Genomic DNA, 15791 nt, shown 5'->3' with positions numbered 1-15791 from the left:
ATGCACTGAGCTACAAGTGCTGGAAACAGGGACTATGACTGGTGAATGATATTGCAACGAAGTTCTTCAACATCACATTCAACTGTTCCATGGTGCTGTAGGTGAAGAATTCATTTTTATGAACAACAATGCCACACCACATTGTACATGAGTGGTGGAGATGTTTCTGGAGACTGAGGATATTAATTGAATCAAGTAGCCAGCAAGCTCTCTCCAGATCTCAATCCCACAGAGAGACACAAATGGGTCACATTGCTGCTCAAAATTCCTCCTCAGAAAACAAACTAGACCTTATCCTTGCTCTGAAGGAGGCGTAGGCCAGTTTTCCTCAAGAACTCCTGAATCACTTGGTATTAAGCATGGTACGATGTTGTGAGGGCTGCACTGCAGTTTGGGGTGAACATATTTTATACTGAAATATCTCTCTGCATAAATTTCTGTAAGCACTGTACATTAATTCCTTAACTATGTCCTTAGGAAATCCTTAACTATGTTCTTAAGAAATTTGTAACTTTTGCTAAAAACGTATTTAAAATTTAATTTGTACAAAATTTAATAATACATTTTTTGTGTAATATAATTTATTAGTATGCAGGCAATAAATTTATGTCCACATTTGGCTGTAGTCATGAAAATGTTTTCATATGCAGGTAAAAATGTAGTTCGTCCTTAGCTTTTGGACACCAGCATATTTGCTATTTCAATTTCAGTAGTATACTTTGCATCCATGTTTTGCATGATGGAAAATCATGGCCGATAGGGTAATTAATGCAATGGTTTTGAGTCAAAAAAAGTGCTGTAACATGTACACTTATTTCTATCATTAAATGAAAGTTCAAAAGAAAAGAGAAGAGAGAAAAAAAACATACTTTTTAATTTCTTGGGTTCCATCCAAAAAATGAAATTACATGACAGTGCATATACATAAATATGAATTCTAGACTTAATTCCATAAAAGTTATAAAAAAGTATCATGGCATCTATACATGGAATAATATTAACAGATCATGAATTAGAGTATTATTAAATGGTGAATGATTTCAATTTACCTACAGATTCTTACATTAAAAAAATATTCACTATAAAAATAATATGACTAGAATAGAAATGTTAAACCTAATTATGGCTTTGTTACTCTATAAGTGCATTTTTTTTTATTCTTTAAGATAGGAAAAATGTTACATGAATCAAACTTTCAAACTTTAAACTGCTGTTACATAACTCAATAATTTTAAATAGCAAGCATGAGAAAGCTTCATTTCATTTACATCATAATAAATTAAAAGATGGTTTTTCAAATAAAATAAAACATTTGAGACAGACTACAGACATGCATTATCCTCCATGTAAAATAATTATGATAATTACTAACTCCTGAAAACTTTCACCCAATCTGAAACTGTGCATCACTAGGAAAATCCAGTTTACTAGCTTCTAAAGTACACTATTCATAAAGTCATGCATGTAAGTGACTGATATTTCATTTTCTGACTCATTGCAGAAGCTGTCATTGAACCTAAAAAATGGTGTATTTAATTCCTAAATGACACATTTCAGTAGAAAGAATGATATTTCAAGAATGGAAGTAATAACTATGTTCATGCACTTTGCCATTAAAGCAAGGTGAGTTCAAACCAAAAACCCTCCTTAAATCATAAGCAAACTGTGTTATTTTCTCACAAAAGAAAATTCTTAGAGCACTGTTCACTATACTGAAGTGAACATGAAATAAATTCAAATCTCCTTTAGGAATCTTATAGGCTTTTTTTCAGTTAAAGTTAAGTAAGTCAATCTCAATGGAAATAGAATCTAAATAAGTTTTATCAGAAACAACTGTTTTACACTTGCAAAAAAAGTTTACAGCATACAGATTATGCTCTTAGGACTGACTGCTTTATCCCATTAAAATTAGGACAGATATCAAAAAAACTTCTCCATACCTTGGCAAATAGGTACAAGAAGCTGAAAAGTAGGTATTACAAAACAGATATACAAATGCATATTACAATGCTCTCTGATGCAAGTTTTTTTAATTTTTTTGCAGAATATTTAACTCTTAGTCCATCCACAGGACTAATATACTATAGGTTGCAAACCTACTACAGGTTTGCAACCTTCTGAGGGTAGAACACAGTATAAAACAACTCGACACACTGATGTAAAAAATAGTCTAACACACCTTTTGAAAAAACATAGACATGCTCTTGCCACTAGTTGACAAATTCAAAATAACTAGTTCACTGATTCAATGAATCAGTACTTCAAAGAAATGCTAATATTTTCAATGTAATAGAGAAGACAGACATACTTTTACGTAATGTCATGATTTCCTCTGACAGATTATGTAAATTTCCAGATTAGACATTAGTTATCAAATAACTCATGTGTATGGAAACATCTCACAAGCGATGTTTGGATATGGCTATTCATTCTTTGGCTTCACTGAATGAGAAAATTAAAAGATCTAGCTTTTCAGTCGTATAATGCATTTATGCAATACATGATCCAGTAGTAATTTTTTGTGGATCAAATTTATTATCAGAAAGGACCTCTTTAGAATTTGTAAATGTATTTTGTATCTTTCTTGTTTCAATCACATACATATATTTACACTCTGCACTTATGACTTTATGAATGTCCTAGTCTACTTCTGTGAATGTATTACAACTTCAGTCACCTGAGGAATTATGTAACAAAATAATTTATTTTCTTCAGTATGGAAGAAAACAATGCCAGCTCTGAAACTTTAAAGTGATGATCAGTTTTAGATGTGATGAAACTTTCAGGAAGGTTGCTTGCTCTCGTGCTACTCCTAATATAATGAACATAAGGTTTTTTGAATCTCTGAAATATAAGAATAACTAGTTTTAGTGGTTTTAATAATTTCAAATTTAATTTATTGGTTATTTATCTAATACTTTCCTCAGAATGTAAGGGAAAAATGAATAGAACATCATTTTTTTATGGTCAGATTTTTCATTTTGACCCTCTCATCATCAGTTGATGTCTCCAAACTGTCTGTGTCAGGCAAGGAATAAGTGTGGGAATGAAAGCGTCTACGTTTCCGCCACTGTGTAGATTGCTTTGTACGGCAGGAACAAGATAGAGTGCAACACGTAAGAAGTATGTTACCAGCAATGCTAAGTGTAAGCATCACAATTAAAGTAATAAGAATTCCTAAAAATATCCTGAAATATATAATTACACTGTATCAGTACAAAACTGATTAAATAAATGATATCGCATATAGCATATTCTTAAAACCAAGCTGGTAAATATAAAGGTAGTTTTATGCAATATAATGAATAGTCATGCAAAAATTAAAACTTAGCATTCATCAATACAAATTAAGATACTTCACTTTATAAATAATCAGTTACATACAGATAAAATCAATGAAAGATATTTATTATAAGTTTGGCATGAAATAAAGCAACCTACTCTGATGTTTGAGAATTATTTCTACAACACATAAGGAGACTACTACCTGTGTAATGTATTTCTATTCACTATTCAATTCACTATTTCTATTCAAATTGCATAAGCAATATTACTACTGTAAATTACTAAAACGTTCAGAAGTAAGCATCCTCATGAAATTCCTGATATGCAAACTCTCAAGGGATGCACAAATACTGTGATAGCATTACATAATAAATTTACATTACTACTAACTTCCTTATCAACAATTTTTCTCCAAATTAGTCTGTTATCCTACAGTGTTGTCAGATCTTGTATTTTGAATCTTTGAAGTTATCCAGGCAGAGAATGTGAGTCATACCATGTGCTAGAAATTAATATTAAAAATACATAATATAAATTATCTTTAATATTTATATAAGATGAAAATTTCTCAAACTTTTAGAAGAGAGAGAGAGAGACAATCATTCTGATTCAGGTTAGGCCTATGTAAAAGGGCTTTACAACTTTCTTTGAAAAAGCATTTGTATTTAAAACTGCTTCTATGGAGAAGACAAGCTTCAGTCCCCAGGATACTGTGTTGGTGTCAATCCTAAGGTGCCAGACGAGATGTTTGAGGTTTCACATATTCAATGTAGTACTGATGTTCATTAATTCTTTTTTTCCCATAGAACAGACTACTTGCCCAAAGTGTGTCAAATTATATTGACAATGGATCTGGTAAACATCATCTAAAGACAGAGACAACAGTTGTCTTCTCTTTGATCTATTTCCTGCCATTTCCTTTGTTCACTGACCTAGGGCACAGTTTTCTTTTGAAATTTATCACCTTTCAATAGAAATTCATCTTGTCTTAACTGTACAATACCTGGTATATATTATCCTTTATTTTATTATTGTTATTATTATAATTTCTTTTTACTTCTTTAAGTAACAGTGTGCATTGTATTCGTTAAGTGTGGTAGTCAAAATTCTGTATGCATTGCATGCTAGTTTTTCTTGATTAATGTCCACTTAATCACCCCCCCCCCCCGTTTTACTAAAAGCTAATAAAATTCGTTGTTTTCATAAATGTCTTTACAGATGATTCATGATATGAATTTGATTTAGCTTCTGTCAATGCAAACATCAAAAACAAAGATAAATTTTGACTTATTTATTTGTATTTATTTATTTATTTTTTAATGTAATAAGACAACTGTACATCCTCTTGAGGGTATATCAGGAAATTTATGATGATGATGTAGTAATAGAATGAGAATTAACAAACTGAGATTTGCAGATGACATTGTTATTATTGAAGAAGATGAAAGAGAACTACAAAAAACACCGAAACTGTTAAATGAGGAAGGGAAGAGATTAGGACTTGTTATGAACTTGGAAAAAACAAAGACAATGGTATTTGGTGAGAAGAACATGAAACAAAAGATACAAGTGGCTGGAATTGATACAGAAAATGTAGAACAATTCACATATTTGGGAAGTAAACTGACATATGACTTGGACTGTAAAAAAGAAATAAAGATCAGGATTGCAAAGGGAAGAACAAATCTGAAGGCCATGGATAACATCTGGAAAAGTAAAGTGATCAGTCTGCAAACAAAACTAAGAGTACTAGAAACATGCATCTTCAGCAGTGTACTGTACGGATCTGAAACGTGGGTAATAAATAAGGAATCAAGAAAAAGAATTTTGGCATTTGAAAGAACTTGTTACAGGAAGATTCTAAGAATAGGATGGGTACAGAAAATCGCCAATGAAGAGCTCTATCAAAAGATACAACCAAAACAGAATCCAATGCAGAAGATTATAAAATTGAAGCTGCAATTATTTGGACACATCTGTAGAATGAGTGAGGACCGGAAGATAAAGATATTTATGTTTGGTATTTTGGATGGTTTAAACAGAAGAGGTAGACCATACAGGGAATGGATAGATGATATAAAAGACTGGTGTGGAATGGGTGTACAAAAACTGCGACATTGTGCACTGGACAAAGAAAGGTGGAAGAAGATAGTGAAACAGGCATCAGACATCAACTGGAAGTGAGCCCATTGTTCGTGATGGTGATGTAGTAATACCAAATATAAAATTACTGTTTAAAAACTAGAATGTATCCTTTTTTTTATTTTCCAGTTTTAATACAAAACACAAATAATTCTATGCAGTACTTCTCACAGCATTTTAACAGCTGTATTTTGTGATATCACATTTGAAGAAATTCAGTTCACTACCATGAAGGCTTTGTGCTTTTACTGTTTGCAATTTGCAATAGCTTAGAATAGCATTGGTCCTTGTCGGGGATCTAAATAGCAAAGTAGGAAATGATTGTCAGACATACAACAATATTTTGAGAAAATTTGGAGAAAAGAGCAAAGCTAATAATAATGGCAAACACCTGTTGGATTTCTGGTCAGGACATGGACTGGTTATTACTAACACCATGTTCCAACAACAATGTGCACAAATTCACATGGAGAGAAGAGGCAAGGAATAAGAACAGTCTCATTCACTATGTTACTGTTGATAGTGATTTTTCTCTCTGGTCAGGACACTAGAGTGTACAGAGGATTTTAAATTGGAAGTGATCACCATTAGTCTACAGCAGCATAAAATTGAATGTCATATTGAAAAGAAAAACATGTAAGAAAGTTTTAAAGCAAATAAAAGTTAAACAGATCTCAGATGTGAACTGCAGACTAAAATACACAAAGATTATTGAAGAAAAAAAGAAAGAGTTTTAGAACAGGAATCAAACCTTGGAGATTCAGTGGCAAGCCTGAAGCAAGTCCATTGATTGATTCAACCAGAGAGGCATGTGGTCAGGTTGTCTGCAAGGACAGAAAAATCAGAACTTCATGGTGGTCACAGGAAGTTAAACAGGCAGTGAATGAAAAGAACAAAAGCATATCAAAAGTTCCTAGCAAATAAGTCAGCTTGTGCTCTTAGAGAATACAGAGACAAATGTCATCATCAAATTCCTAGCATGTACCCTCAAGGGGTGTACAGGATATGATAGTACTACATGAAAAATTTACATCATTACTAACTTCCTATCTACAATTTTCCTCCATCTACAATTTTCCTCCAAATCAGTCTGTTACTTGTCAAGACTCCAACATTATCAGATCTTATATTTCTATCGTCTAAGGTACTTTGTACTGTATCAATCCACCTATATTTTGGTCTTCCTCTGGGTCGTTTTCCTGCCAACCTGGCAGAGAACACTTGTTTTGCTAATCTTTCCCATTCTGTTTAAGTGACCATACCACCTGAGATTAGCTCTGCTAACGCATTCCCGGATGCTGACAATGTCAAGTTCTTTCCTAATATACTCATTTTTAATATGATATTGCCATTGATTCCATCTGTTCATGCCTCTAATCTTTCTCAGGACTCTCATATCTGTGGTCTCTAGTCTTTGGTTAAGTGTTTTACTTCTGACCCAGCTCTCAGATCCGTAAGTTAAAACTGGTTTGAACACTGTCTTGTATACAGCTAATTTAGTGTTCCGACTAATTTCTCTCTTATTCCATATGAATTTATTCAATTGACTGCCTACCATACCAGCTTTGTTGATTCTGCTGTCTATTTCCAAATTTAATTTGCCATCTTCAGTAAAAATCATGCCTAAGTAGCAGAAATGTTTTACTTGTTCCACAGGTTCCCCATTCACAGTTGACATTTTCAACAATTCTACCAATTTTCATTCTCTTTGTCTTTTTAATGCTGACCTTCACACCATATCTATTACAACAGTTATTCAATTTAGTCAGGGAATCTTGCAAACTTGTAGCGGATTTATTTAGAAGTGCAACATCGTCTGCATAAAGCACAGAGCTGACATTAACACCTCCAATTCTGATATCATGTTTAATACCACTTTCCTTCATAATGTGATCTATATAGATAATGACAGAGGGGATAATGTACACCCTTGTCTCACACCAGATTTAACATTAAACCATCTTCCTGTACTTCCTTCAATTCTAACTGCTGACTTACAACTCAAATAAAGACTAAGTATTGCTTGATATAATGCCCCATTGACACCATATAACTGCAGTGTATTGAATAGCTTCTCTCTTGGCACCTTGTCATATGCCTTTTCCAAATTGACAAAACTTAAATACAGATCTTTGTTATATTCCCATGGTTTCTCAACTGTTTGTCGTAAAGTGAAGATCTGATTCTGACAGCCTCTATTTGGCCTGAATCCAGCTTGTTCTTCACCAAGCTTTTCTTCCACAATTCTTCTCCACCGTTTCTCAAGTATACTTGCATAGATCTTACCAGGAACACTCAGTAGGGAAATACCTCTGTAATTCTCACATTCAGTTTTATTTCCATTTTTATATATTGTTACTATTACAGCTCTACTAGTATCATTGGGAATTTGTCCCTCTGTCCAGCCCTTCTGAACTATGCAGTGCAGCCACTGTAAGACTTTTATACCACCATACTTCAGCATTTCTGGTCGAATATCATCTACTCTTGCTGCCTTTCCACATTTCAAGCCTTTGATGGCTTTTTCTACTTCAAGTATGGATGTGTATTCCTGATTGTATATCTGTTGAGAGTTTTTTTTACCACTGTGCTCTCACTGCTTGTTTCATTTAGCAATTTTTCGAAGTAATTACTCCATACTTCAAGGATATCTTTTTCTCCTGTTTTCATGTCACCTTTATCATCTCTAACTCCTTTTACAGCACTCTTTCCTCCATTTCTAAGCTTCTTCAACAAGAAGATAACAGAATATCTTACCACCCTCTTGATATTTATTTTCTATGTTCTTGCCAAAGTCCTACCATGACTTTTGTTTAGCTAGTTTTACACAGTGTTTTGTTTTCTTACATTTGTCTCTGTATTCTCTAAGAGCAAAAGCTGACTTATTTGCCAGGAACATTTGATATGCTTTCTTCTTTTCCTTCACTGCCTCTCTAACTTCCTGTGTCCACCATGGAGTTCTGATTTTTCTATCCTTGAAGACAACCTTACCACGTACCTCTCTGGCTGAATCAATCAGGATTTTCTTGAAGGCTTGCCACTGGATCTCCAAGGTTTGGTTCCTGTTCTCAAACTCTTTCATTTTTTTTTTCCCAATAATCTTTGTGTATTTTAGTCTACAGTTCACATCTGAGAGCTGCTCAACTTTTATTCGCTTTAAAACTTTCTTACATGTTATTCTTTTCAATATGAAATTCAATTTTATCCTGCTCAAGACTAAAAAATAGTGGTCACTTCCAATTTCAAGTCCTCTGTACACTGGTGTCCTGCACCAGGGAGAGAACATCATTATCAACAATAACATAGTCAATGAGATTTTTCTTATTCCTTGCCTCCATGTGAATTTGTGCACATTTTTATGTTGGAACATGGTGTTAGTAATAACCAGTCCATGTCCTGAGCAGAAATCCAACAAGTATTTGCCATTATTATTAGCTTTGCCCTTTTCTCCAAATTTTCCCAAAATAATTTTATATGTCTGACAATCATTTCCTATTCTGCTATTTAGATCCCCAACAAGGACCAACTTTTCCTTTTTCATTGTGTCAGTTGCTTTTTCTAAAGCCTCAAAAAATTCCTCCACTTCTACCTTAGAAGAACCTTCTGTCAGACCATAGACACAAATAAGTCTCAGTGTCCAATTCCCATTCTGATATTTGCCCACATCACTCTACTTGAGACTGCCTGCCATTCAAGAAGATTAGCCTCGTATTTTGTGTTCAATACTATGTCTACTCATTCTTTTCCTTGATTGTCATTTCCTGAATATAACATTTTGTATTTATTGCTCCGAAAGATCTAACTAGTTTTTGTCTTTTTTGGTTTCAGTCACTCCTATTATGTCGATCTGGTACTTATCTAATTCTTCAGCTAGCTCCATTTCTTTGCCATCCATTCAGGTTTCTTATGTTGATATTACCGATCTTTAACTCTGGTGATGTTGAGTTGGGGGCATGCTTTTAGATTTGTTCCAGTAGCTGACTTTTCGAATTTCACCCTGGTTCCCTGGCGAAAACAACGGGGGCCTTGTTTAACCGAGCGATGCCCCAGCTGGCATGAAATTTTGTCATGTTGTACCATCATTTTCTATATTGGTTTAACCCAATAAGAATACAATTTGGTCGGCTAAATCCCAAATTGCCAGCCCATCCTCGTTCGTTCAGTATCCAGGTAGATACCCAACAGGGTGCACCACAAGAAGGTGAGGATTGGACATTAGGTCAGAAGCCCTGGTCGGTTCTTTGCATTCCTTTAAAGGTTATGTGGAGGTCTCCTCTCAGTTATACAGCTTTGACCCTTAAGCATCCTAGAGACAAATGTAAGAAAGCTAAACACTGTGTAAAACTAGCCAAACAAAAGTCATGGGAAGACTTTGGTAAGAACATAGAAAATAAATATCAAGAAGGTGGTAAGATATTCTGGAGGTTGTTGAAGAAGCTCAGAAATGGAGGAAAGAGTGCTGTAAAAGGAATTAGAGATGATGATAAAGGTGATATTATTATTATTAAGAGAGACCTCCAGGGAATCAGAGACTCATCGAGGGAGGCCACATACTACACGCACACCAGCTATCATACTTATTCTTGAATTCATTCACACCGCTTGCACTCGTAACATCCAATGTAATCCATTCCAATCATGCACTATCCTCTGAATGAAAAATACAGCCCTCACACCCTTCTTGGAGGCCTTCATTCTAAGCTTCCAAGGATGCCCTCTCGTTTTCTTTCTCCACCCTCCATAAATTGAAAAATTCCCTCAATTGAAATCTTGTATGATCCTTTCAGAAGTATGTAAGTCTCAATCATATCACCCATCTTTCTCCTGTTTGCTAGTGTTTGCAGTCTACAAATTCTCAATCTGTCTTCATAATCAATATTCCACAATCCTGATATCATTTTTTACACTCTCATTTGTACTATCCCCAATATATCAGAATCACAATGGAAACCAGACCTGTGCATAATATTGAGTAGTATTTACAATCTTTGCCACATGGCCCTTAAACTTCAACTTCTTATCTATTAACACTCCAAGATCCCTAGTCTCATCAGTTTCTTCTAGCCTAATCCCACCAATATAATACAACACTGAATATCTAATCATGCCGAAGTGAATGACTTTACATTTACTCACATTGAACTGACACCCATTTTCCCATGCCCATAATTCCAGCCTATTCAAATCATTCTGCAAGTACTGCATATCAGTAACATTCCTGATTAGCCTACCTATCTTTGCATCATCAGCAAATAGCTGTATGTCGCTTGTCAAATCCTTCCCAATATCATTAATGTACAGATTGAATAACAGGACCAAGCACTGATCATTGTGGTACATCACTTACCTTAAACCTTTCAGACTCAGATCTCCCGTATGCTCCTTTTTGATATCCGTCAGTCAGCCATCCTCTTATCCATTCTATTATTGTATAACCCAAACTCATTTTCTCAAATTTATGCAACAGTCTACCATGCTGTATTCTGTCAAAAGCCTTATCAAAATCCAAAAGTATCATGGTGTATCCATTCCCCTTGTCTAGTTCAATGATAACATTGTTATAGAATGTGAGCAAGTTGCTAAGACATTACCTTCCCTTAGTAAACCCATGTTGTTCATTGCAAAGTAGAGATAACTGTCAACCCGTTTCTGAATGTGAGCCCTAACCAATTTTTCCAAAATCTTCACCACCACTCCTGAGATACTAACTGGTCGATAGTTGGATACATCGATCTTTGCACCACCCTTGTGCAATGGAATTACCATACATTTCTTCCATTCCTGCAGAATCTTGCCTGTTCCGAGACTCATATTAAACAGCCTGGTCAAAGGGGGGCCAGTTCAGCTGAACTCTTTTAGCACATGTGCTGAGAGTCCATCAGTCCCTATTACTGAATTCTTATTCAATTTGTGCAACAGCTCTAAAACCTCAGCCTCACACACCTGCATTTCTTCATCTAACGAAGAGGTAACAATGAGCTCAATGGTGCATTCACCAGGTTGACAGCTTTTAAAAAATGGGTACTCATTAACTGAATAACCTCTTCTGCATCTGTAACCATCACGCCATCTGGATTTATAAGAGTTATTCTTTCATATTCATTCTTTCTTTTACTTGCAGCATATCGATAGAATTCTTGTGGATTGTCTTTAGCATGCAGAGCCAGGTTCTTTTCATACTCAGACTTTGCTTTATGTACAACACTTGCGACTATTCTAACCTGCTGCTTATGATGTTCATAACGGACGTCATCGTTATGCAAATGGTATTCCTTCCACAACATCCTTTTCTTATGAATTTCTTGCTTAATAAGATTACATATCCATTTGATTCCTACTCTATTTAATTTTTCGAACTCTCGGGACACATTCTGATATAGCATCATTTAAGTATTGTTTAAATGCTTCCCATGCACTGTCGATATTCTTTCCATCCAGCAACTGATCCCATTCCACTGAACTCAGTATACTCCTCAGTTGGTCATAATTTACTGCTTTGCAGTTCAGCACGTAACCTTTTCCGAATGGAACATTCATAAACTTAGTCACTTCCCATGGATCCACACAGTTAACCTGTTGACTTTGCGCTTCGCAACCATATGCCTGGGGAAGGAGTGTCCTAGGTTCGATTCCTGTCACCGATGTGAGGAGCTAAAGGATCTTCCTCAGCCATAGCCAAGTTAGTCAGTCTTGGCGTAGACAGCAGGGTTTTTTTATGCCTGTTTGTCTGGGATTTTTCATCCCGCAAGCAGGCAAACCGGCCCCTTGAACACACAGGGATACAGCCAAGAATACTCAGAGGCATAGGGGTGACCATCCTATCCTTGTATTTCGGTTATGAAATCCAAGCATGCTTGGAAGGTTGTGGGCCTTAAAGGCCTGTTAAAGCCATTGAGATAGATAGATAGATTAGTCACTTCCCATGTGAGTACAGCATGATCACTGTCACCAACCAGAGGCAGAATAGTTATGTCTTTAACTGAAATGCCCTCTGACATTAAGCTTCTCAACTACTAGAGATGAATTTAATACCAGTCTTGAATGTTAAAAATCAAGTTCTGACACTATATAATCAAATCTAACACTCTTTGATATCAAGTTCCTTCTCTCCATATGAAAACTGGAGAAAAAGATATTCTTGAAGTATGCAGTAATTACTTTGAAAAAGTGCTAAATGATACTAGTAGTGATGACAGCACAGTGATAAAAAAAAACACTGACCAGGCATGCATTCAGGAATACATATCCATACTTGAAGTAGAAAAAGCCATCAAAAGTCTGAAATGTGGAAAGGCAGCTGGAGTAGATGATATTCAACCAAAAATGCTCATGTATGGAAGTATAAAAGTCTTACAGTGGCTGCACTGCATAATTCAGAGGGCCTGGACAGAGGGACGAATTCCAAATGAATGGAGTAGAGCTCTCATAGTACACATATATAAAAAGGGAAATAAAACTGAATGTGAGAATTACAGAGGTATTTCCCTATTGAGTGTTCCTGGTAAGATTTACACAAGTATACTTGAGAAATGATTGAGAAGATTGTGGAAGAGAAGCTTGGTGAAGAACAAGCTGGATTCAGGCCAAATAGAGGTTGTCAGGATCAGCTTTTCACTTTACGACAAATAGTTGAGAAATCATGGGAGTATAACAAAGATCTATATTTAAGTTTTGTAGATCTGGAAAAAGCATATGACAAGGTGCCAAGAGAGAGAAGCTATTCAAAATGCCACAGTTGTATGGTGTCAGTGGAGCATTATATCAAGCAATACTTAGTCTTTATTTTTTTTGAGTTATAAGTCAGCAGTTAAAATTGAAATACAGGAAGATGGTTTAATGTTAAATCTCGTGTCAGAGAAGGATACACATTATCCCTCTGTTATTCATTATCTACATGGATCACATTATGAAGGAGAGTGGTATTAAACCGGATATCAAAATTGGAGATGTTAATGTCAGCTCTTTGCTTTATGCGGATGATGTTATACTTCTAAATAAATCCGCTACAAGTCTGCAAGATTCCCTGACTAAATTGAATAACTGTTGTAATAGATATGGCATGAAAGTCGGCAATAAGAAGACAAAGACAATGAGAATAGGCAGAAGCATAAAAAATATCAACTGCATTGTGAATGGAAAACCAATAGAACAAGTAAAACATTTCGGCTACTTAGACACGATTTTTAGTGAAGATGGTAAATTAAATATGGAAATAGACAACAGGATCAACAAAGCTGGTATGGTAGGAAGTCAACTGAATAAATTTATATGGAATAAGAGAGAAATTAGTCAAAAAAACTAAATTAGCTATATACAAGACAGTGTTCAAACCAGTTTTAACTTATGGATCTGAGAGCTGGGTTACAAGTAAAACGCTTAACCAAAGACTAGAGACCGCAGATATGAGAGTCCTGAGAAAGATTAGGGGCATGAACAGATGGCATCAATGGCAATATCATATTAAAAATGTGGATATTAGGAAAGAACTTGGCATTGTTAGCATCCAGGAATGTGTTAGCAGAGTTAATATCAAGTGTATAGTCACTTAAACAGAATGGGAGAGGAAAGATTAGCAAAACAAGTGTTCTTGGCAGGAAAAAGACCTAGAGGAAGACCCATATGTATAGGTGGATTGATATGGTAAAAAGTGCCTTAGAAGATAGAAATATAATATCTAACAATGTTTGAGCCTTGACAGGTAATAGATTGATTTGGAGAAAAATTGTAGATAGGATGTTAGTAATGATGTAAATTTTTCATGTAGTATTATCATATCCTGTACACTCCTTGAGGGTACATGTCAGGAATTTGATGATGATGATAGAATAGTATTAGTTCTATGGGACTTTAAGACAAGGATATATTTTCTGTAGTTTGTTATAATGCATATCTAATGTACAAACAGAAACTATGGAAGTCTAAGTTAGATTATTACAAGATTATATACGACAATTGTATAGCTAACTCCCTCAACTTTAGCAAACTTGTAGGGACCATAGGAATAATTTGCCATAGGAGATAGTTTGCTGTTGTGAATTTGTTTTGTATAGCATTTTATTTATTTAGCTTACTTACTTATGTATCCTGTTTGTGCCCCATGGAATATAAGATAGAGATGCATTTCTTCCCAATATCTGTCCTGAGTCACCGGTTTGGCTTCTCTCCAGCTACTTCAGCCAACCATTCTTCTTTCCTTTTCTGTCATTCTCTGCCAAGTTAATTTAGGCCTTTCCATTTTCCTTCTGCTGTCAAAGCAATTCTGCAATCTCTCATCTCTCTGCTGTCCATTCTCAGTATGTGTCCAATCCATTTCCATCTGTTTTTTTTTTTCTTTCATCAGTGATACTTTTATTTTTTGCTCGGTCAGCTTACATTAGTCTTTGTCGGTCATCAGTCTGCTTATAAAAGTCATTTATTTAGCACATGAGTAAAAATACAGAATGTTAATGAAAAACTGAAAGTTCAGTTAACTAATCATTGGCACTATTTGGAAGTAAATGCAAGTTCCTAAGGCCTCCAAGGGAAGGAATGTGTGAGGCAGTCAGTGGCACACTTACTACATCTGTAAGTTGCCTGGTCCTAAACCTGTTTAGCTGGTTGGTGTAAAGGTAGATTGAATCTTGGAAGTTTTTGATATTTGGATCTGTGATCAAATACTGTTTTTAGTTTATTCCTGAGTCCTCTCTACATGTCCTGGGTATCATCAGCTGGTATTTCACAAGCAAGATGGAAGATCTGGAGATAGCAGCCAACTGGAAGTGGAGAGGTATCTTAATGTATAGGAAGGTTCATGTTATTTCTGATTTTTATTTACTTCTTTGATGGTAGCTTCTTTTCTTGTCTTGTGAAGCATGGAGGAGTGATGTGGGGAAGAACATGCAATCATGGAAGAGGAGTAGATCTTAAGGTATCAAAGATGGTTCTCATCGTTATGCTGAATTGTGTCCACAAGAATCACATGGTAACTTCAGATCCAAACTGGCAAGCAACACTGTTGCTGGGAAGACCAGAGCTACGGCTGCTGTTCTAAGAATAGAAGCATTACAACTCCAAGTTACATCTGTGAGTTTGTTTATGATGTTGCTCCTGGCAGATATCTTTAACTTACTTTTTTTCATAAATTAAAGATTAAATTAAAAATTTAATCCTTTATCCAAGCGTAAGAGAAACCAGTTTGCACCTGAACTATTTTCAGGAGCAACTCATATAAAGAAGCTAACAAATTCACATCACTTACCTTAGTTTCACATAATGCAAAGCACATATCCTTACAGATATGTATAACTGGTTTGCTTACACTTAGATAAAGGATTAAACCAAGAATATCATTTCTTGGTATCTTTAATTTACAGTATAACCAAGTG

The 15791-nt window shown here is 35.2% G+C and overlaps 1 protein-coding gene across 1 annotated transcript in view; it reads right to left on the bottom strand.

Moving 5' to 3' along the window:
• Nucleotides 1-855: 855 nt before the first annotated feature.
• LOC150103170 (N-acetylglucosamine-1-phosphodiester alpha-N-acetylglucosaminidase-like) overlaps nucleotides 856-15791 on the bottom strand; it is a 161246-nt gene continuing 146310 nt past the window's right edge. Inside the window, exon 11 of the mRNA XM_090397524.1 lies at nucleotides 856-3188. Within this exon, the coding sequence (XP_090253650.1) occupies nucleotides 2954-3188 (235 nt within the window). The 3' untranslated portion in view covers nucleotides 856-2953. The remainder of the gene's footprint in view (nucleotides 3189-15791) is intronic.

Source organism: Typopeltis vanoorti, chromosome 9 (assembly GCF_054136105.1).
Source record: "Typopeltis vanoorti isolate ZY-2024b chromosome 9, IOZ_Tvanoo_1.0, whole genome shotgun sequence".
Taxonomy (NCBI): domain Eukaryota; kingdom Metazoa; phylum Arthropoda; class Arachnida; order Uropygi; family Thelyphonidae; genus Typopeltis; species Typopeltis vanoorti.
The sequence above is the reverse complement of the archived record's forward strand: the minus strand, read 5'-3'. Positions and strand labels throughout refer to the sequence as shown.